The sequence below is a fragment of the Hippopotamus amphibius genome, chromosome 8 (genome assembly GCF_030028045.1).
Source record: "Hippopotamus amphibius kiboko isolate mHipAmp2 chromosome 8, mHipAmp2.hap2, whole genome shotgun sequence".
Taxonomy (NCBI): Eukaryota; Metazoa; Chordata; class Mammalia; order Artiodactyla; family Hippopotamidae; genus Hippopotamus; species Hippopotamus amphibius.
Window position 1 is genome coordinate 52529579 of NC_080193.1, and position 22166 is coordinate 52551744.

General features: G+C 43.4%; 1 protein-coding gene and 1 pseudogene across 9 annotated transcripts in view; both read left to right on the forward strand.

Annotated features, from left to right (window-relative positions):
• MGAT5 (alpha-1,6-mannosylglycoprotein 6-beta-N-acetylglucosaminyltransferase) overlaps positions 1 to 22166 on the forward strand; it is a 355963-nt gene that overhangs the window by 184864 nt on the left and 148933 nt on the right. For 8 of the 9 annotated variants that reach the window (XM_057745771.1, XM_057745767.1, XM_057745768.1 and 5 more), the window contains exons 4-5: positions 16167 to 16243; positions 17262 to 17351. In XM_057745771.1, the coding sequence (XP_057601754.1) occupies positions 16167 to 16243; positions 17262 to 17351 (167 nt within the window). The remainder of the gene's footprint in view (positions 1 to 16166; positions 16244 to 17261; positions 17352 to 22166) is intronic. The other variant, XM_057745773.1, reaches the window with a different exon arrangement.
• LOC130858777 (T-complex protein 1 subunit delta-like) lies at positions 5140 to 6666 on the forward strand (annotated as a pseudogene).

A 22166-nucleotide genomic window follows, 5' to 3' on the forward strand; every position in this document is an offset into this window, starting at 1 on the left:
CCAAAAACTTACTGTCAGGGTGTCATCTTAATTCTAAATTAACTTACAATTTATTTTTCCATGCTAGAAAGGGAGGAGGGAGACTATAACCAGGCAACCAAAACAAAATGAAAAACTCAGTTCATATGAGTGAGTGAAAACAAAAATTTATCTTGATCTCCCATTAAAAGAATAATCAAAGCCCTTCCTCATTGCCTTAGATGTCTGGATGTCCAATCAGAATCCCTGTCCTTTACCAACAGCTACGAAAAGGCTTGTGACAGGTGATTCAAAAAGCGGCGTTATGTGGTGGGGAGAGAACACACCTATTTCTGGCAGTTTGTACAATCAGAATAGCCTAGGGATATAGCCAGTCTTCTGCAGTTATTAATTCTGTATTGCTTGCTTTTCTTTAAGTCAAGAAAGAAATACACACAGTCTTGAACTGTGTGTATATATTTTTCTTTTTCTTAACAAAATCCAAACCCCAAACACTTTGACAGTTCGATAAGCATAGTCAGAAATGTGTGAGCTATATTTAACTCAGTTGTGTTTTAGAAGAAAAATTGAACCATTTGTTGTTGGAGGGGAGGAGGGAAATGTGTTTGCTCCACATTCCAGGGGCACGTGGCTGTTACAGTATGATAGCTGCAGTAAACTGCATGTGAAAAGAGGGAAATTATGAGAGACCCTCCCTTATTTGTTGGAAAAGGAGAATAAGGTGTCATAATCGCCATAGGCTCCCAACTTGAGAGTATTATGTCATTTTGCAAGTATAATCTTGAATTTTTAGTGTCTGCCATCTGTTTCCCAGTATCTTTTCTTAAATCTAAATTGACAGCTGAGGATGCATTAAAACCTGTCAGTACTATATCTTATTTTTTATTTGAATGTGTATACTAATTCTTGTTTATTTTTTATTGACGTATTGTTGATTTACAACTATATATATTCTTTTTCAGATTCTCTTCCCTTACAGGTTATTACAAAATATTGAGTAGAGTTTCCAGTGCTATACAGTACGTCCTTGTTGTTTATGTTATATATAGTTGCATGTATATGTTAATCCCAAATTCCTAATTTATCGCTACCCCCCCCCCCCCCCCCCGCCTTCCCCTTTGGTAACCATAATTTGGTTTTCTTTGTGACTCTCTTTCTGTTTTGGAAATAAGTTCTTTAGTGTCTTTTTTTTTTTTTTTTAGATTCTGCATGTAAGTGATATCACATGATATTTATCTTTCTTTGGCTTACTTAGTATGATAATCTCTAGGTCCATCCATGTTGCTGCAAATGGCATATATCTTATTTTTTAAAATACTACATACAGAAAAATATGATGCCGTTATAACTTTTTATTTTGTTATTGATGCCTAAAACTAGCATTCTTCCAATTTAGTGACTGTTATGTCCATTTATTATAACTGGATACATAACATAATAGCCACGCGGAATATTTTATGTCCCTTACATTGTTGCTTAAAATGCTGAAGAATATTTTGTTGGAGAAGAAATGAAAGCAGATATTAAGTATGAACGTGTATCAATAGAATATGGCACTTCCATAGAGATGAATGGCGGTTTATGCATGGAGAGAACTCTGATTACCTAAATCATATTGCACACTCAGTTTTATCTTCCAATCCCAGAGCTATTAGGATATACAGTATATGCCTTTGTGCTGTTCATTTTTAAAGACTTGAACTTTTTTCCTTCCATAAATTCAAAGCCTTTTAGTCACCTCTGTATCTCACACTTTCAGACACTGGCTGTATCTCACACTCCGCCAAGCATTGTGACGTAAAATGAATCGGAGATGGGTAACAACACAGAGATATACGGACAGTAGGACAAGTATACTGAACAGATAGGCGAATTGAGTGAATGAGAGCTAGTGTGTGATATTTCAGTGTGACACAGGCATCTCTCTTTCTTATAGCTTTATCTCCCTCAGCATTTCTTATTTGGCTTCGAAGGTTGAGGGTGACGTAAGGCAATAACTGAGTGCCAGGCGTGGTACCTGGCACGGAAAGGGTAACTCAGATGTTGGCAAGTTTTCCCGACTTTGTCTATTGCATGAGGAAACAGGCTTAGGAAGGTCCAGTAACCTGCCCAGGTTGTCCCCTGGTAAGCAGCAGAGGGAGTCACAGCAGAGATCTCTTAGACACCCCTGCCCTTTCCGGCACACAATCTTTACTCACCTTGTCTGCCGTTTCCACTGCTGGGGTGGGATGTGGTCAAGTACTCACATACCAGGACACGGAGGGCCGCTTTCTCTTGGAACGTTTTACAGTGTCAGTTCCAGGAAAGGGTTGCTTCATAATGAGAAGGCATGTAGCATGGTGGCCGAGGAGGGAAGATGGCATTTTGTGAGAGGATTGATCTACTATTTGAAGCACGAAGAAGTCAAACATTTTTTCCTTTGTTTTATTGAGATAGAATTAACATACAGTGCTGTGTCAGTTTAAGGTGTGCAGCATAATGGCTTGACTTACATATATTGTGAAATGATCATCACTAAGTTTAGTTAACATCCATCCATCATTTCAAATAGACATAAGAAAAAATGGGTGGGGATGAGAGAAATGGCTTTTTTCTTGTCATGCGAACTTTTAGCATCTCCTCCTTTAGCAACTTTGAGATAAACCATAGAGCAGTATTAACTATAGTCAGAAGACAGATTTTTTATAGTTTTAGGACTTTAGAGGCTTATGCCATGCAGTTTTGGAAGTACATTTGAAAATTTGAAAAGAATTTGCCAGTTACCTGCCAAGTAGCCATCAATGAGAGTTTCATCAAATGTAAATGGATGAAGAAGGGTATTAGAAGCTGCTATAAATCAAAGAAGGGGTTAAACATTCATAATTATCTTTTGAGACCCCGTGTTGGAAAAATAGCACTGGGCTTCCTTACCAGGGAAAGACAGCTTTTTGCTCCTTGACAGTTTACAGCTTTAAACATAAACTCTATTCAGATGTAAAGACTTGATGCAGCAGTATCTTGGGAAGTCCACAGGGTCAAATTTTCATCCTCAAAATGTGGCAGTTGCTTTCCTTTTTCCTTGGATGTCACGCTTTTCAGGGTGTTGCTTCCTTCCTCAGAAACTCTCAGGTGCTTCCCCAGCACCACAGAACTCATCTCCCCGAGTGTATGCAGTGACCCTCCTGTTCCTGCGGTGGGAAATGATGTTCTCAGCCTGAAATTTGTGATTCTGCAGGGCATGGTACCAGCTTACCTTTTCAAGCTGCTTCCTCCTGCTCTGAGTCCGCTGCTTTAACCAGATTGACGCCCACCCCTTTCCCACATCCTCTCAGATGCTGCTGGTTGATTGGTTACTCTTACCCACTGGGGGTGGCGTTTTCTGTCTCAGTAGGACACTTGGGGTTGAATCATAAGATAAAGATCTGCTTTCCGTCTCTGGCCTTTCCTCTTTTTCTGGGTACCCACTTTCACTGTTTATTCTATTGGTTTTCAACAGTGCCCGCCCACTGAAATCACCTGAGGTGAGTGGAGCATAAAAGAGGGCACTGCCAAACCAATCCACAGACCATCAAAATCCGTATCTTTGGAGGGTGCATTCCTTTTTTTAAAAAATATAATTAATTAATTTTATTGGCTGTGTTGGGTCTTTGTTGCTGCACACGGGCTTTCTCTAGTTGCGGCAAGCAGGGGCTACTCTTCATTGTGGTGCGTGGGCTTCTCATTGCCCACGTGCTTGTTGTGGAGCAGGGGCTCTAGGTGTGTGGGCTTCAGCAGTTGTGGCACATGGGCTCAATAGTTGTGGCTCACAGGCTCTAGAGTACAGGCTCAATAGTTGTGGTGCACGGACTTAGTTGCTCCACGACATGTGGTATCTTCCTGGGGCAGGGATCAAACCCATGACCCCTGCATTGGCAGGCAGATTCTTAACCACTGCGCCACCTAGGAAGTCGCGGGTGCAGTCCATTTTTTGAAAGCTCCCAAGTGATTTTAATATGCAGGACAGCAGACTTACTCTGTGACCTTGGCCAAGTTACTCAATTTCTCTGGACATCAGTGTCTTCTGCTTTAGAGTGGGGATAATATATGTAGCTCTTCAAGTTACTGTGAAGATTAAGTGGGGTTATGTTAGGTGTTCAGGCTGTGTTGGCGGTCATTATCACTGTTTTTCCCAGTGTTCATCTTCCTCTTTCCCTCCTGCCTACTCCTACCTCTGCTTTGAAGCTCAACTGAAATCCCATTTGCTTGGTGATTATTTAAGGTACAAACTAAGCTGCTGTAACAAAAAGACCCAAAAATACAGTGCTTCAATGAGAGTGCTTTCTCTTTCACATGATAACCCAGTAGCCAGCAGTCAGGCCTCCCAAGTGGCTCTTGTCCACACCACCTTTCAAGATTCCCCATCCCTCCCGCGTTGCTGGGTCATCGCGTGTCCATCTTCCAGCCCACGGGGAGGAGATCACAACAGCAGACTTGGCTAGGCAGATGGTCCTGAGGTTGGAGATTGCCTGTAACTTCCTCTCATATCTCCTTGGCCCAAGCATAGTCACATGGTCACATCTAGATGTGAGAGAGGCCCTCACTGGACAGCCAGGGGTTCAGCTAAAAAATCTGTTACTGTGGTGTAGAGGGAGATGAGACGTGGAAGACTGGCAGTTGGCCACGGCAGTCTACTGCTCTCTCCAGTGCCTGGTCATGTTGTGTTTGTTGCTGGTCCTTTATTCTCTATTGCACTGGGCTGTTATCTGCCTTTTCTGATGTGCAAGTTTCAGGTATGTTCTAGGCTCCCTCGAGGTAAAGATTGCTTTGTGTTCCTCTGTATACATCTTAGGAAGGGACTAAAAGCGTTGCATGTATTCATTTAAGCGCAGTGATTGCTGAAAGAGTCAGTGGCAGGGATTTTTGGTTTGGGGGTTTTTTGTGACAGCTTTGTTGAGATGTAGTTTGTATACCATACAACTTGCCCATCTTTAGAGTACAATTCAAAGGCTTTAAGTACATTCTCAGAGTTGTACAACCATTACTGCAATTGAGTTTAGAACATTTTTATCACCTCAAAAAAGATTCTGTGCCGCTTTCTGGAAGCTTCATGAAGGTGGTAGGCGCTTACCATTAGTCTGCGTCCAGCTGGAATCCGCCTGCATTCGTCCTTCCAGAGCTCACGCAGACCCACCCAAGCTTGCCATGCCGGAACACGTCGTCCTCCGGAGCGGGCAGCCTGCCGGAAGAGCACCTATCAGGACTGGGATAAGCCAGCTCAGATCCACTTCAGCAGCATCTCTGCGGCCAAAGCTGTTGCTGATGCTATTAGAACAAGCCTTGGACCAAAAGGAATGGATAAAATGATTCAAGATGGAAAAGGTGATGTGACCGTTACAAATGATGGTGCCACCGTTCTGAAACGAGATAGCACCACATCGGTGGTCATTATTGCTGGCTCTCTCTTAGATTCCTGTGCCAGGCTTCTTCAGAAAGGGATTCATCCCACCATCATTTCTGAGTCATTCCAGAAGGCTTTGGAAAAGAGTATTGAAATCTTGACTGACATGTCTCGACCTGTGGAACTGAGTGACAGAGAAACTTTGTTAAATAATGCAGCCACTTCATTGAACTCAAAGGTTGTCTCTCAATATTCAAGTCTCCTTTTCCAATGAGTATAAATGCAGTGATTAAAGTGATTGACCCAGCCACAGCTACTAGTGTAGATCTTAGAGATTTTAAAATAGTTAAGAAACTTGGTAGGACAATTGATGACTGTGAGTTGGTGGAAGGTCTGGTTCTTACTCAAAAGGTGGCAAATTCTGGCATAACCAGGGTTGAAAAGGCTAAGATTAGGCTTATTCAGTTCTGCTTATCTGCACCCAAAAGAGATATGGGCAATCAAATAGTAGTTTCTGACTATGTCCAGATCGAGTACTACGAGAGGAGAGAGCCTGTATTCTCAATTTAGTGAAGCAAATTAAAAAAAAAGGATGTAATGTTCTTCTCATACAGAAGTCTATTCTAAGAGGTGCTCTTAGTGATCTTGCATTACATTTCCTGAACAAAATGAAGATTATGGTGGTTAAAGATATTGAAAGAGAAGACATTGAATTCATTTGTAAGACTATTGGAACCAAACCAGTTGCTCATGTTGACCAGTTCACTGCTGACATGCTGGGATCGGCTGAGTTAGCTGAGGGGGTCAACTTAAATGGTTCTGGCAAACCGATCAAGATTACAGGCTGTGCAAGTCCTGGTTAAACAGTTACAATTGTTATTCGTGATTCTAACAAGTTGGTGATTGAAGAAGCTGAGCTTTCCATTCATGATGCCCCATGTGTTATTCGCTGTTTAGTAAAGAAGAGAGCTCTTATTGCAGGAAGTGGTGCTCCAGAAATAGAGTTGGCCCTACGGTTAACGGAATACTCACGAACATTGAGTGGTATGGAATCCTACTACGTTCGTGCTTTTGCAGATGCTATGGAAGTCATTCCATCTACACTAGCTGAAAATGCTGGCCTGAATCCCATTTCTACAGTAACAGAACTAAGAAACCAACATGCCCAAGGAGAAAAAACTACAGGCATTAATGTCCGAAAGGGTGGTATTTCCAACATACTGGAGGAAGTGGTTGTCCAGCCTCTGTTGGTTTCAGTCAGTGCTCTGACTCTAGCAACGGAAACTGTCCGGGGCATTCTGAGAATTGATGATGTGGAAAACACTCGGTAATCTGGATAACACTGGCTGACTGGCACCATCATGGCCACTAATAGTGCAGCTGGGGTGGAAGAGCACAGCGCGTTAGCTTTCACTGTTGTTTGGAAGATTGTTTCCTTTTTGAGTTTCTGGGCCTGGTCTTCCAGTTGGCATTTGTTTGAAATTGTATTGACCCAATTTAATGAAAATATTAAATATATGGTTTCAAAAAAAAAAGATTCTATATCTACTATTAGCAATCATTGTCCCCCTTTCAACCTCCCTTTCCCCCAGTTCTAAGCAGCCACTAACCTACTTTCTGTCTCCATAGATTTTCCTGTTCTGAACATTTCATATACTATGTGGTCTTCCGTGACTGCCTCCTTTCACTTAGCTTAATTTCTTCAAGGTTCATCCATGTTGTGGGATGAATCAGTACTCCATTCCCTCTGTGGCTGAATAATACCCCTGTGTATGGATGTACCACATTTTGTCTGTCCATTCATCCACCAGTGAACATTTGCATTGTTTCCAGTGCTCATCTTTTGTCTCCCAGGAATAATGCTGCCATGAACTTTTGTGTGGGTCTAGGTTTTTTTGTCTTGGGTATCTACCTAGAAGTGGAATTGCTGGGTTAAGGGGTAACTCCATGTTTAACTTGTTAAGAAACTGTTAGACTGTTTTCCAAAATAGCTGCATCATTTTTTATTCCTTTCAGCAGTGCTTGAGGGTTCTGATTTCTATACATTCTTGCCAATACTTGTTATGACCTGAATTTTTGATTATAGCCATTTCCGTGGGTGAAATGATATCTCATTGTGGTTTTGATTTGCATTTCCCTGATGGCTAATGATGATGAGCTTTTTTTTTTTTTTTTCCATGTTAGTGGCAGGTGTTTTACCCCAGCTGTTTTCTGCCCACTGTACATATGTGTTCCTAGGTGTGTGATGACTAACCTTTGCTGCCTGAATATTCCAAGGAATCTGACATGCTTGTATCAGTAGCAGTACCTGGGGGGCCTGTCAGAATGGAGGGTGTGTGTGTGTGTGTGTATACAACATTCTTTTTTTTTAATTAATTAATTAATTAATTATTTTTTGGGGGGTACACCAAGTTCAATCATCTGTTTTTTTTTTTTTTTTTTTTTTTATTATTTTATTTTATTTTTTTGGGGGGTACACCAGGTTCAATCAACTGTTTTTATACACATATCCCCATATTCCCTCCCTTCCTTGACGCCCCCCCCTCGATTGCCCCCCACCCTCCCTGCCCCAGTCCTCTAAGGCATCTTCCATCCTCGGGTTGAACTCCCTTTGTTATACAACCTGCCCCTCCTACTAACAAGCCCTTGTAACTAATTATTTATTTATTTTATTGAAGTATAGTTGATTTACAATGTTGTGTTAGTTTCAGGTGTACAGCACAGTGATTCAGTTTTATATATATACATATGTATGTATATATATATATGTATATATATATATATTCTTTAACCTTATAGGTTATTACAAAATATTGAGTATAGTTCCCTGTACCATACGATAGGTCCTTATTGGTTATCTGTTTTATATATATAGTGTGTATATGCTAATCCCACTCTCCTAATTTATCCCTCCCTGCTATACCCTTTGGTAACCATAAGTTTTTTTCCTAAGTCTGAGAGTCTATTTTTGTTTTGTAAATAAGTTCATTTGTATCTTTTTATTCCATATATAAGCGATATCAAATCAATATAATACTTATCTTTGTCTGGCTTACTTCACTTAGTATTACAGCCTCTATGTCCATTCATGTTGCTGCAAGTGGCATTATTTCATTCTTTTCTGTGGCTGAGGAATAGTCCATTGTATACATGTACCACATCTTTTTTATCCATTCATCTGTTGATGGACATTTAGGTTGCTTCTATGTCTTGGCTATTGTAAATAGTGCTGCAGTGAACATGGGGTGCATGTACCTTTTTGAATTTGAGTTTTCTTTGGATAAAGAGTGGCCCAGGAGTGGAATTGTAGGATCATACGGTAATTCTATTTTTAGTTTTCTAAGGAACCTCCATACTGTTTTGCATAGTGGCTATACCAATTTATATTCCCATCAGTAGTTAGGAAGGTTCCTTTTTCTCCACACCCTCTCCAGCATTTATTGTTTGTAGACATTTTAATGATGGCCATTCTGACTGGAGTGAGGTGTTACCTTGTACTGAGAATCTTAATCCTAGATCTTCTTTTTAATTCTGTTTTACCAGTAAAAGGTAAAACCATGTTACTGTTAGCTTCAAAGCTTAATTAGGTAGAAATCCTGCAAAAACAAATAAATGACACAGGGTATAACAGAAGAAAGCATAAATCTAGGATTATTTGGCTGTTACTGTGGTTTGAAATTTTTGACATTGATTATACTTGGCAGTGAGTTTTTATAGTCCTCACAACTTCATTCTTTTTACACAGTAATGCCATCCTTGAAAACTGTGCATAATTGAAAAACTTTCTATTGAATAAGATTTTCCTGTTGACTTCCATTATGTCTATAGCATTTGTTTACGGGCAGTACTGTAGCTCCAGGTTTCTAGCAAATCTGTGATGCCCTTGGAGTGCTTATTCAGAGACAAGTAAGAACCGGTCATTTTATTCTTCAGGGCTGACTCTTCAGGTTTCTGGTGTAGAACGTGAAGGTGGTGGTGGTGGTGTGTGCCTTTTAATACCTAGAACCAGTGTAGTGGCAATAATCTTGACTCAGAAGGCAGAGGCCTGGGTTGAATGTGCAGAATGCGTTGTGCATGGGAGGTAATTTGTGAATTTTGTTAAACCACTTCATCTCCAGGCCTTCTTATGAATCAGGAAAAGTCAACAGCTTACTAATATGGCGTCAAAAGTCTTTGGCAGCTCTGAAATTCTTTGTTACAGTGATTGTATTTTTAGCTTCTTAGGCTGAAAAGCAAAACAAAACCAACAAAATGCAAACAGCTCCTTTCAGGGTGCCCAGTGTCCATCCCTGGGAGTCTGTGAGTGTGTCATGCCCATTAGCCATCATGACTCCCCAGCTCCTTCGCTGGGCAGAGAGCTTCCTATTACTGCGGGCCCTGGGTCTGGAGTATGTGTACATGATTCAGTTATAGAAATGAAATCACTTTTTCATAATGCAAATGTAAAGTGGTCCTAAATGAATATTTGCCAAGCTGAGAATGACTGGTGAGGTCATTTTTAATGGGAGATTGTATTTCACCATGGCTGATTTCTGTCCGATTTATTGCTATTAACTCCTGACGCAAGGTCAGCTGATGGAGGTGCTGGCAAGAACATGGTCTCCGGGCCGAGCGCAGAGCTGGAGTCAGCTCCCGGCTGGCGCAGTGCTCACGTGGGCGCCCTGCCGGGGCCATCTGATAACCGGGGCCGCGTGTTCCTATCAGGTGTTCGGAGAGAAACACTACCTTGTGCTACACACAAAACAGAATCGCTGGAGACCCTTTATCTTTTGAGAGGAAATATGCATGGGGTACCTGTGGGCTGAATCGAGCCCTCACTCATGAAGATGGTTATCTTAGGTGCTGGCAAAGGAACTGAACGAGGAGATTGAACTCGGTTTCCTAAAACTTGACGGGGTGGACAGATGGTCATGTTTTTTGAGATTTCTGAGAGTTTTTTAAATCTCCTTTTTCTTCCATTAAAATAGCAATGGTGAAGAAATCAGACACCCTTAACCTATCTGATGCCTGTTCAGTTCTAGATAAAAAATTAATGGTACTGTGTTTTACACGTTCTTAAAAATAAGTGTCATTTCAAATACATGTCATCTTTGCTATAATTAACATTCAGAAAAGTGAGCCTTGACAAAGGAGGCTCTCTTGGGAGGGTCAACTTTCATTCTAAAATAACTGTCTTCTGTATGGGGCTCACTTACAAACACACCTCTCTCCCTCTCCTCTACCTCCCCCTTGGCCCCCGCAACCGCTCACCCCAACATCCATTCCCCTCCCCTCCCCTCCATGTCCTCACTTTACCATCATCACCGAGGAGCATGTAGCCAAGTTTCTTACAGGTGGTGCTACCCACAAGCATTGATAGAATCAGATTAAGAGTGACACCTGGCTGCTAGTCTTATTTGCTGTGAGCCTCTTTCTTTAACCATATTTCTGGAGCTCTTTTGTTCAGCAAAGTGAGGCATGCTTGTCATTAACTTGAAGTAAGTTTGTAGTAGGTGAGTGTTTTATGATGCTGCATAGTTGAAAATTGATGATTTTAAGAACACGACAGCATCTCCATGTATGTGTATTGAACTTGGCAGCTAAAAATAAAGGTATCCTTGTCTGGTACCCAGTGGATCTTGTGTTTGATTTGTAAATGCATCATGACAGTTAACATATGACTCATTAAGATCATATCTCACAAAACTGTAAGCCTCTCTTTTTAAATACTAATAAGATATGAACATCAGTCATTGACACGGGGTATAGGCCACTTCCTTCTTCCCTGCGTCAGAAATGAGTCTTCTTCCACTGTTGCTCCTTCTGCCATTTTCCCCTCGTGTGGAACCCAGATTCCTTCAGCTTGTTTAGTGTGTGGTCCAGAACTCTGTTTCTGATTCAGGGATTCCCAGTGAGGACCCCCCACCCCTTTTCTTCTGTGGCTCTTTATTCTCCCTGCACATCTCTGGAACTGGGGCTCTTCATCCCTTTGTTACATTTGTTCATTCATTTGTTGAAAGAAAGTACTACAGAGTTGCCAGGGTGCCAGGCAGTAGGTTGAGTGCTGGGCCACAGCCCAAAGGGTGGCTGTCCCACCTTCCAGGAGGCTATACTCAGGGAGGGGGCTCTGCTGACCTGTATCTTGTTCTGCTGTAGGTGGTCCCCCTCCCCAGGCCCTGGGGAGCCCCTCAAGGGTAGGGACCGTGTCTTTCAAGGATGCAGCTTTGACATCTTAGCACATGGCAAGCAGCAGGCTTTTGAGAGATGTTCCAGGCGGTGGTGGGCTGAGTTTGGAGGCAGATGCTGAGGGATTTTGAAGCTTCTCCTTTCCAAACCATAAGAGGAGGTAATTGCCTTCCTCGTTCAGGAGGATGTGGTGGGTATAAAATGTAATAATGTGTGTGCCAGCACTTCAGAAAGGCTGGTAATATATCAAGAGAGGTCACGATCATCCACCTTCATTTTCTGTGTCACCCTTTTTCTGTTCTCACTGCCGTTGAGACTGTCTTAACCATTTACTTCCACCCTGTTCTCTCCCACCTTCCTTCCTTCCTGGGGCAGAGGAAAGCGTGAGTTAAAAACATCTATCTGTCTGGTTCCGTGTTTCTTTGTCTCTGTCACTTCCAAATGTGTATCTGTAATGCCATTATGTCTCTCTCAATCTGTGTACATATGTTGGGACTGTCGGGGAGAATCTGGCTTGATGGGAACACACCGCACTGGGTGTGTTGATGGCATCTTTTGTCACTTCTGCCTGTACCTGTGTTCTTCCCGAGTTGTAAACATTTTTAATAATAAGAAAAGTGCTCTCTTGGATTAAACCTAGTATTTAGCTCCTGCTACACTGATAAAACAACAAAGTTTTTGCATGTAGGTATCCTGCCTTTTTTTCCAATACCTGTTTGATGGTACCATAGAATCGGTTCAGAGGTGAAATTTTCAGTGCAAGATGCTACTTGGGCTGGTGTATGAGGGTAAGAGATGAAACTGAATCCCAAACCGTAGTAAGAGCTGAGCTTCTTTGCTTACATTAACATCGTTCTTTCCCTTGCCCTTTCAGCACTAAAAAAAAAAAAAATTGACATGTGGGAGAGTGTGGGGTGAACAGCAGGGAGAATCTTCTAGTAATGTATCTTGGCAGAATCCTGACTCCTTATTTGGAGGGGCCTCATGTGCAGGAAGCTAAGCGTCCCCTGAAAAGCAGTTGTGTTAACCTCTTTGGGCCTGAATTTTTGTTTGTTTGTTTTTAACCAACCTTAGGTTGGAGGCTCTTCCAAAGTTAGAAATGTCTTCTCTGGACACAAACTAATGAAAACATGGTTCATTGACTTTTTGTCCTTGTGATGGAAACAAGACCGGGTGCTGTCCTGTAAGGTTTGCTGAAACTCCTCAGGGCCTGGGAGGCAGTGGAGGACCTTGCTCAGGGTACTTACTGGCCATCGGATTCTATGAGCAGCTCGGCCCCATGGTGCTTCCTGTGTCTCCCTTTCACAAATCCCTCCTGCCCCCGAGCCTCACATCATCGAACTATGCTTTTGGAAGCCACTGTCTATACACACCCATCACTGTATAACGAAATAACAAGAAAATTCCTCATAAGATCATGGAAAGGCAGAGGAGCCCCTGTTGGATTAGCTGACACACTGCCGCTTGGAAGAGGAGGAGAAAACGTTGGTCTTGCAGGGGTCTCAGCTCAGTCTCCCTCTCCCTGGGCCAGAGAGTCCAGCCGGGCATGGGGGGTGGGGGTGGGGGTGGACAGGCACAGCATGCGTGTGCTTATTCAGTCCAGCCGTGCTCCCGGAGTGCCTGGCGAGGGAGCAGGAAGAGGGGGAGGTGAACAGATGCCAAGGAGAACAGGATTGCCTTCTGCGGTGGGAGGGCCAGGAGCTGCAGGGCAGCGCTCAAGCCTGACTCCGTCCTGATTCTGCATGGGGTTGGGGAGGAAGGATCAGGGCTCTCTTCAGGTGGGGATGCTAGAGCTAGGTCTTAAAGGGGGAGGGGCTGTAAATGGGTGGGGGGAGGGGTGACAGGAAAGGCACTCCTGACAGGGGAGTGCCTGCAGATGTCCTTTAAAAAGTCAGTTTAGCAGGTCTTTGCAGAAGAGAGGATCCTCGTTTGGGGACTCAGCCTGGCAAACACCAGGGTCTGCGCCTGTTTTTGTTAATAAAGTTTTATTGGAACACAGCCATGCCCATCATTCCCCTGTTGTCTGTCTGCTTTCCTGCTACATCCCAGACCTTGTGGCCTGCCCAGCCTAAAATATTTATTGTTCAGCCCTTTACAGAAAAAGTTTGCCGACTCTTAGCGTAACATTTTTTTACTTCTTGAAACTCTTAAATGAAGAGCACCCACACTGCCGGCCACTAGGTTTTTCCTGCAGCTTTCATGGACCTGCTGGTTTATTTTAGCCCTCAGAGATTTCTCTTCGTCCCGTCCGACCATACCTCCAGCTCACCTAGTTTCAGTGACTTCTGGCTCTGAACATCTGGAACTAGAATAATACCACTCGTGTGTAAAAAAAGGGAGTATTTACCCCTAAGCATCTCCTTAAATGTCCAATTACCCCAACCCTCGGCTATTTTCGGCTCTTTCTTCCTCAGAAACTCTGCTGCATCTTATTTGCTTGTTAAGTATTAACAAAATTGCAGTTCAAAATAGGGATGGGAGCAGTAGTTATTGGAAAGCACGTCTCTGCTTTGGTGAGGGAGCCTGTCTGTCAGTGGATTCTGGAGCTGGCTGTCGCTGTACCGCTGTACCGATGAGAGAGAAGGGGAGCTTTAGGGAGATAACGCCATTCAAGCCTGCATTTATTTTAAAAAACAAAGAGAAGGCATTTCCAGAAGCATGTGCATTTGAAATATTGCTTTCCTGGGTTAGAGAAGGAAAGTTGTCTGGAATTATACAGCAAACGCCAACTTTTAGGCACCTGCTGTGGTCTGTGGTATCTGATGGGAGGGCCAGACCAGGCTTTTTACAAGTGTTAACTTCTTTAATAAGACCTGGAGGAAACAGAGGTGCAGTTATTCCAGTTTTACAGATGGGGAAACAAAGGCTCCAAGAAGCTAGGTGTCTTCTATGTTCACAACTAACTGACACTGCCTTCAGCCTTTGAAAAGCAGGATATTGATTTTACGCTCTAATTATCCTTAGGTAGAATGCTTACTGAAAATGCTGAATCAGGGTCCAGAATCTCTGTTTTAGACTCTCAGATGAATTAATTTTTCAGGAACAGGTACAACTAAAATCCCTCTTAGCACTAATTTCTGTTTTAGCCCGAGCAGCCACCGACATTGTTTAAATACTGCTGTCAAATTATATTGTAGTTGGGATCTAATTTATGATTATAACTTTGTATAGGAAACTGTTAGCAGTCAGTAATGGGGACATTTTCCAAGCATGTGTGGAAAATATAGTTGGTCCGAAAAGAGAATCGTGTAGGTTTAGGGTTGTCCTACTTTCCAGCTGAAGTGATTGTTCCTAAACAAAAATCTCATCGTAACCATCTTCTCCTCAAAACCTTTCAGTGCTTTGCCACACATACCGTTAACACAAAGACCAGAGTCTTTATTACGGTGCTTGTGGGCCCTGCCTGCCTTTCAATACCTCACACTAATTCACTCCAGTCAGACCAGGTCCTGCATTTGGATGGCTCCCCGAACACCATTTCTACCTTGTCCCTCTACCTAGCTCACTCCTTCATCTTCACATCTTAGTTGAGATGTCGCTGGGATCCAAGGAAGCCTTCTCTGACGCTTAGAGACTGGGGTGGGTGTCCTTCCCTTGCCCCGCTGTAACATACGGCCTTTTACACTGCTGTTCAGTTGTTCACTGGTTTGTCTGCTGTCCGTCCCTAAAGCTTCTGGAAGGCGTTCTTTTTAGTTTTGACTCTGTAGTTACAAGGAATAGGAATCCACTCAAGTTTGCTAATACAAAGGGAGTTTATTGGGAGGATATATTGGAAGAATAAGGAGATCTTGGTGGAAATTTAAGAAGCGGGTCTGTAAGAAGCTGCACCTTGCACATGCATCTTGTGGCTGTCTGCTCCCCTGCACATGGTTCTCTTTGCCTCTGTCTCTCCTGTGGGCTGCCTCAGGTCAAGCGCGTGTCTGATTTGTTTTGTTGTATTGAAGTATAGTTGATTTACAATGTTGTGTTAGTTTCAGGCGTACAGCAAAGTAGTTTCAGTTATAGACATATATATAGTTTTCAGATTCTTTTCCCTTATAGGTTATTAGGAAGTATTGAGGAGAGTTGCCTGTGCTACACAGTAGGTCCTTGTTGGTTACCTGTTTTATGTACAGGAGTGTGTACCTGTTCATCCCAGACTCCTAAACGATCCCTCCCCCACCTCTCCCCTTTGGTCACCGTAAATTTGTTTTCTGTGTCTGTGAGTCTATTTCCGTTTTGCAAATAAGTTCCTTTGTACCATTTTTTTAGATTCCATAAGTGACAGACACACATTCTTGAAGCTGCTCATGGCCCCACTTTGTCCTCATAGCCTAGCCTGGCCTCCCCAGCCTGGTGACCCTCCTGATCTCATGGCTTCATTTCCTGCCCCCGCCCCAACACACACACTTATTTGGTTTTTTTGGTTTCCCAGTTGCAGATTTTCAAGCAAGCACTCTGGTTGGCCTGGCTCACTCTTTCAGGCTGGGCCACACCGATCACAGGGCTCTGGCCATCCTGGAGGTGGGCTGTGGTCAGGTCAAGTCCTCACTGCAGCCCAGTCAGAACTGTCGTCCGCTGGAGGAGTCGGCATGGCTGCCAGGACAGACTTCTCTTTTCCTTTTCTCTCTGCCCCTCACTTGCAATAAACTTGATGGTATCCTTTGTTCTCTTTCCCCCTTTTTAGATATCATTAATGGAGCTCAAGAAAAATGCGTGTTGCCTCCTATGGATGGCTACCCCCACTGCGAGGGGAAAATCAAGGTAAGGCAGAAGCGATGTCCATTCATCCCCATCCTCCTCAATCTGCACTGACAGCCCCTTGCTTCCCCTCCCTTCCCTTCTCCTCCCCGGCGATACAGATGGGCAAGCGAGCCCTTTAAGGGAGTCATCCAAGGGGCGCCTCAATCCTGCCAGTTTGGGGCTGTGGCCATGACAACCCTTCCCTGCTTGTGCCAGCTCCATGGGGTTAGTCAGCAGTGACTGAGTGGTCAGACTGAAAGAGCTGGGCCGTTGCAGGCACCTGCTGTGTCTTTGAAGCTGCCTCCCCCCATCTTTCCCATCCTCCAGCAGGTGGTCCTTCAAGGGCCAAAGACAAGGGGCTGCCATTATCTAGCGTCCACCTTCCCTCTCCCCCCGTTGCCAGGCCTCTGCTAGGAGGTCTCCAGATTGTGATTTAAATGTTACACGCAGTTGAGTACCCAGATGCTCTTGGCCACTCTTTGACTCTTAACATTTTTTTTCATCCCATTTATATGTCCAGTCCTTGGGGAGACCACTCCTCTACCCAGTAGTTTGCAGAGAAAAGTTTCTGTTCAAGGGTCACTTAGGATGGTGAGACCAGACCGCAGAGCATTTACGTGGCCTCCGTTTGGGACCCACCACACACTGAGCTCCTGCCCTCGTCCATGCACTATCCTCCAGCCACTGTGCTGGGGCTAGTGAAATTGTAGTTTTCCAGGGAGGGGGCTCTGAGGTCAGGGTCCATTAGGCGCTTGCATTTGATAAAACGTTCCTTGCTATTGCCTCTCCTTGGCTTTACTCCTTGGCCGGGTGTGTCTCATGACCTCTGTCCACTTGAGCTGCTAAGGCCCAGCTCAAGCCACGATGGTTCAAGAGCTGAGCATCTGTCTCCTGACCTCAGCTCAGGGACTCTGAGCTTCAGGCCACAGCTTGAGCCCTCCCCCTCCCCTCCGCGCCCTCGCCTTCTCTGTTGGCAGATGTGCCTGGCCGCAGGGAACAGGCTGCTCATCCGTGTTCTCACCTCCTCTGGTTGTTTCAGTGGATGAAAGATATGTGGCGCTCAGATCCCTGCTACGCAGAATACGGAGTGGATGGGTCCACCTGCTCTTTTTTTATTTACCTCAGTGAGGTGAGGAGCTTCTGGGGCTTTGAGGGGTGGGGTGGACGTGTGTGGTTGTTCTGTTCTGTAGCTGAGCCTGGAATCTGAAAAGCTTAAAAACGTGTATTGTTTTTACATGAAGGGCCTATGATTTCCTTCCTCATTACTCTCCTCTGTCCCCAAGAAGTGTGACTTTTTTTTTCCTTGAGGGAAAATAGTCTGAGTTCACTATTTAATTTTTTCCAATTAAAAAAAAAATGTAGTAAAATATACATAACAAAAAATGTAGTAAAATACACTTCTTAACCATGAAGTATAACGTTCAGTGGCATTAGGCCTATTCACATTGCTGTGCAACCATCACCACCCTCCATCCATCTCCAGAACGCTTCGTCTTGCCAGCCTGAAACTCTGTTCCCATTAAACAGTAACTCCACGTTCCCCACCTTCTCCCAGCCCCGGCAACCACCATTCTACTTTCTGCCTCTGATTCTGACTACTCCAGGTACTCCTATCAGTGAAATATACAGTGTTTATCTTTTCGTGATGGGATGATATCAGGGTACTCGAGGTTCATCCACATTGTAGCATGTCAGAAGGTCCTTCCTCTGTAAGGCTGAATCATATTCCATTGCATGTAGAGACCGCGTTTTGTTACCCATTCATCTCTTAATGGACACTCAGGTTGCTTCCACCTTTCAGCTATTGTGAATAATGCTGCTATGAACATAGGCGTACACATAACTCTTTGAGACCCTGCTTTCAATTTTGGGGGTATAGATCCAGAAGCAGAGTTGCTAGATCGTATGGTAATTCTGTTTTTAATTTTTTGAAGAACTGCCAAACTGTTTCCCACAGCAGCTGCACCATTTTACATTCCCACCAACACGTGCACAAGGGTTCTAACTTTTCCACATCTCGCCAACACTTTTTTTTTTTAGCGGCCATCTGAATGGTTATAAGAGGGTATCTCTCTCTGGTTCTGGTTTGCATTTCCTTAATGATTAGCGATGTTGAGCATATTTTCATATGCTTATTGGTTGAGTTAACTGTTTACTTACAGGTGGAATTATTTACTTTTACTTTTTTTTCCCCTTTTTATCTGAACTTCATTTTCATTTGTACCGTTGAATTTAAATAGCAGGATTTTTTTAAGGGTTGCAGGGCATTTTACAGACCACATGGAATTTGTTACATGCTTTAGTGATCTCCATTTCACCTTTCGAAAGGTTTGAGGGGGTAGGGCGGGGTTAAGACTTTATCCAGGGCCAACTACAGGGAGAGAACTGAGTAGGGAATGAAAACTCACTGACTCCCGACCCTCCCCCTCATGGGCAGGGGCAGCAGCCCTAGGGGCTTGTGAGATGGATACTGGCTAATTTCTGAGGATGTGCACTTGGCAGGCTCTTGGCTGCCTTTTTTTTTTTTTTTAAATTAACATCCTTGGTTTTGGTACTCTTGCTGTTTAACCAGTAGTTTAATAACAGCTCCCTATGCCATGGAGAAAGGAAAATGCCTCCATTTTGAGGCTAAATGAAATGTTTTTGCCATAGTTTTCCTTGTGGGATTCAGGTGCCTCTTCTCTCTGGTATAAGGTGACAGGGACAGGTTTGGGCGGATGGAGGCCAAGCCCGTATTGCTATAGGGCATGTGGCCCTGGAAACCTGTGGATTTTGTCCCTCTTCTGTACCCTTGCTTCTCTTTCTCCTGTAAGGTCCAGTCAGGTTTTTTTTTTTTTCATTGCTGAGATTGCTCCGTGGTACTCCAGGGCCATCATGGGAACCGTCAGAATTAATAATAGTTAAAATACCTCTTGGAAAGAAAAAGCACTGAGAGCTGGGTGTGTGATGTTCCTCATTAGCAGACTGCTGGCAGATTGATTTTGTAGCATGTATTTGAGTGTGTTTCAGCTTGGGTGGCCTGGGGCCGGCCTTCTCATTTTCTTCTCCAGAGGAGTGAGGCCGGGAGCTATGAATGAACCTTCACTCCAGTGAGAAGTCAATTAGAGGCACCTTTCCTGCCCTCAGGAAAAAGTTCCTCATTTAGTTCAATTTTCAAAAGTTTTCTTCCCATTTCCATTTGATAGAATTTAGCCAGAGTCCAAACGGGCTCCCTGCTTGACAAGCTGAGCTAATTTCACGCCCTTCCTGAGAGTTTGCATCTTGGGGAGGACTGCCGAGGTAAAGGTAGAGGAGGAGGACTTGATATGCCCCCTCCAGCCTGGGTCTTCATCTCCCGAGCCAGAGCTGGGGAGGTGTGGGAGAGTGGTCCAGAGGGAGAGGGGCTGCCGTGATACATGACCTGGTTCCCTTCCTTTGAAATTGCCACCCTACCCCTACTGGCAGTGAAGGCAGGACCTAGCTGAGATGAGAGAAAAGGGAGGCTCTGGTGGAGGCAGATTGAGAGGAGTGTGGGATAGACCTGGGCTGCATAAAGATGTAATGGGTCGTGTAGACTTAATATTGGCGCCTAGGTGTTTCATTTCAGAACCTTTAACTATTTTCTCTCCTTTCGGGATGTGGAATGGTGCTTCATTTGCCAATTCTACTCTCTTCTTAAGCAAATGATCAGACTTCTCTTTTTGTTCCACTGAACTCAGTTCAGTGAGCACTTATTGAATACCTATTATATTCATTGATTGTCAGCAATTACTGAGAGCTCATTTTCTTGGCATCAGGCTGTGTGCATTCATTACCTTTAGAGTCGAATGGAAGAGGAAGCATGGATACAGGTAATTGAGCCAGGAAGGGGTCCTGGCAGAGAACTAGGAACTTCCTTTTCAAAGTTTTAATCCGAAAATTATCTTGAAACTCTGGCCTTTAAAAAAAAAATTTCCATTTTATCAAAGCACCTTAATAGGTACCCTGTAAGAGAGGAAAATTTAACCGTTAATAGCCACTTCAGTAGTCAGTACTGCCTTAGAGCCTCGCACCTGACTTCAGCTTCTGTCTCCAATGCTTTCTAAACTCTATGCTCTCGGAAAAGTTGCCCTCTTTGTGCCTCAGGTTCTTCTTTTATGTTTTTTTTTTTTTTATTAATTTATTTATTTACTTTATTGGCTGTGTTGGGTCTTCATTGCTGCACACAGGCTTTCTCTAGTTGTGGCGAATAGGGGCTACTCTTCATTGTGGTGCACAGGCTTCTCATTGCGGTGGCCTCTCTTGTTGCAGAGCACGGGCTCTAGGTGCATGGGCTTCAGTAGTTGCGGCACATGGGCTCAATAGTTGTGGCTCACGGGCTCTAGAGCGCAGGCTCAATAGTTGTGGCGCACGGGCTTAGTTGCTCCGCGGCATGTGGGATCTTCCTGGGGCAGGGATCGAACCTGTGTCCCCTGCATTGGCAGGCGGATTCTTACTCACTGCACCACCTAGGAAGTCCCCTTCCTTTATGTTTTAGTTTTGTTTTTAAAAGATTCTACCATGTGGATTCCTGAGCCTGTATGGGAACATGCTTAGAGTAGAGCCTGGCAAATAAATGATACTCAATTAGTAGAACTGATACTTTTATGATAGTTTTTGTTTGGTTGGTTGGTTTTTTTATTTTTATTTATTTTTTAGTTGTTTGGGGGATATTTATTTTTACTGAAGTATAGTTGATCTACAACATTGTGTTTCAGGTGTACAGCAAAATGATTCAGTTTTATATATATTCTTTTCCAGATTCTTTTCCCACATAGGTAATAACAAAACCTTGAGTATAGTTCCCTGTGCTATACAGTAGGTCCTTATTATTTATCTATTTTATATACAGTAGTATATGTATGTTAATCCCAAATTCCTAATTTATCCTCCCCCCCTCATCTTTCTCCTTCGGTAACCATAAGTTTGTTTTCTGTGTCTATGCATGATAGGTTTTTGATATTGCCATTGTTTGAGTACAGTTGTGGGGTGTCACTTAGCCTGGGACATTTTATGTGGGACCTTGATTCTGTCTTAGAATTGCACTCAGTTTCTGGTTCTCATTCACCAGTCTCATTTAGTTTGAGAACCCTAGGCTTCTGATGATAGAGAAATTCAGCTGCACCCCTTGACTTCCTTTCTCGGGCTGTGCAGCTTGTTCACATTTAAATCGTAAACTGCGTACATGGAGCAGCCATTGTTAACCTGAAATTATTAGAGGTGTTTCCTAAAGCCAGTTAATTGTGTTCTAGTATTCTGTAAATCCTGGACAACATCTATGGCTTTGTAATGCTGTATTTTGTCTAATGGTTGTTTTTGTTTGTTTGTTTTGTTTGTTTTTTTCCTTTTGCTTTCTTGAAACTTTCCTTCTTTTGTTACTTCATTTAACCTGTATCATATGTCAGGTTACTCTTGCAGTTGGGAAAATGATTGGGAGAGACATCTTCATTTGATTTGTTTACTTGATCAATGGATGAACTGGTGACTTTGATTCTTTTCTTAATCCTTACTGAAGAGCCAGTTCTTGTTTTCATCTACATTTAACTTTAGAGTTTTGACATATATGAAAGAAGACATGATATAAAATGTCTCCCATGTAGTCAGTCACCGGTTGAATTGAGGCATTTAGATTCAGACCCGTCTTAGGAGACTGCATTTTTCTTTCCCCTAGTTGTCTCGGTTTGCCAACTCTGCTGAATTATGGGAGTATAAACTTCTGCTTTTACCCTCACCAACTTGTAGTCTGCCAGCCTTTTATGCGACTCCCCAGGAGGTAAAGCCATCAGTGTTTCTCCTTCCATTATCCCCACAGATGCTTGTTATGTGTCTGATGCTGTATTAGGGACTGGGTGTGTTGCTAAAGTCTTGTCATTGCCCTTGTTGAGTAACAGACAATAAGAATGAAACATGGCTGAGCCCCACTGTGTGCCTGACACCTCAAATACGC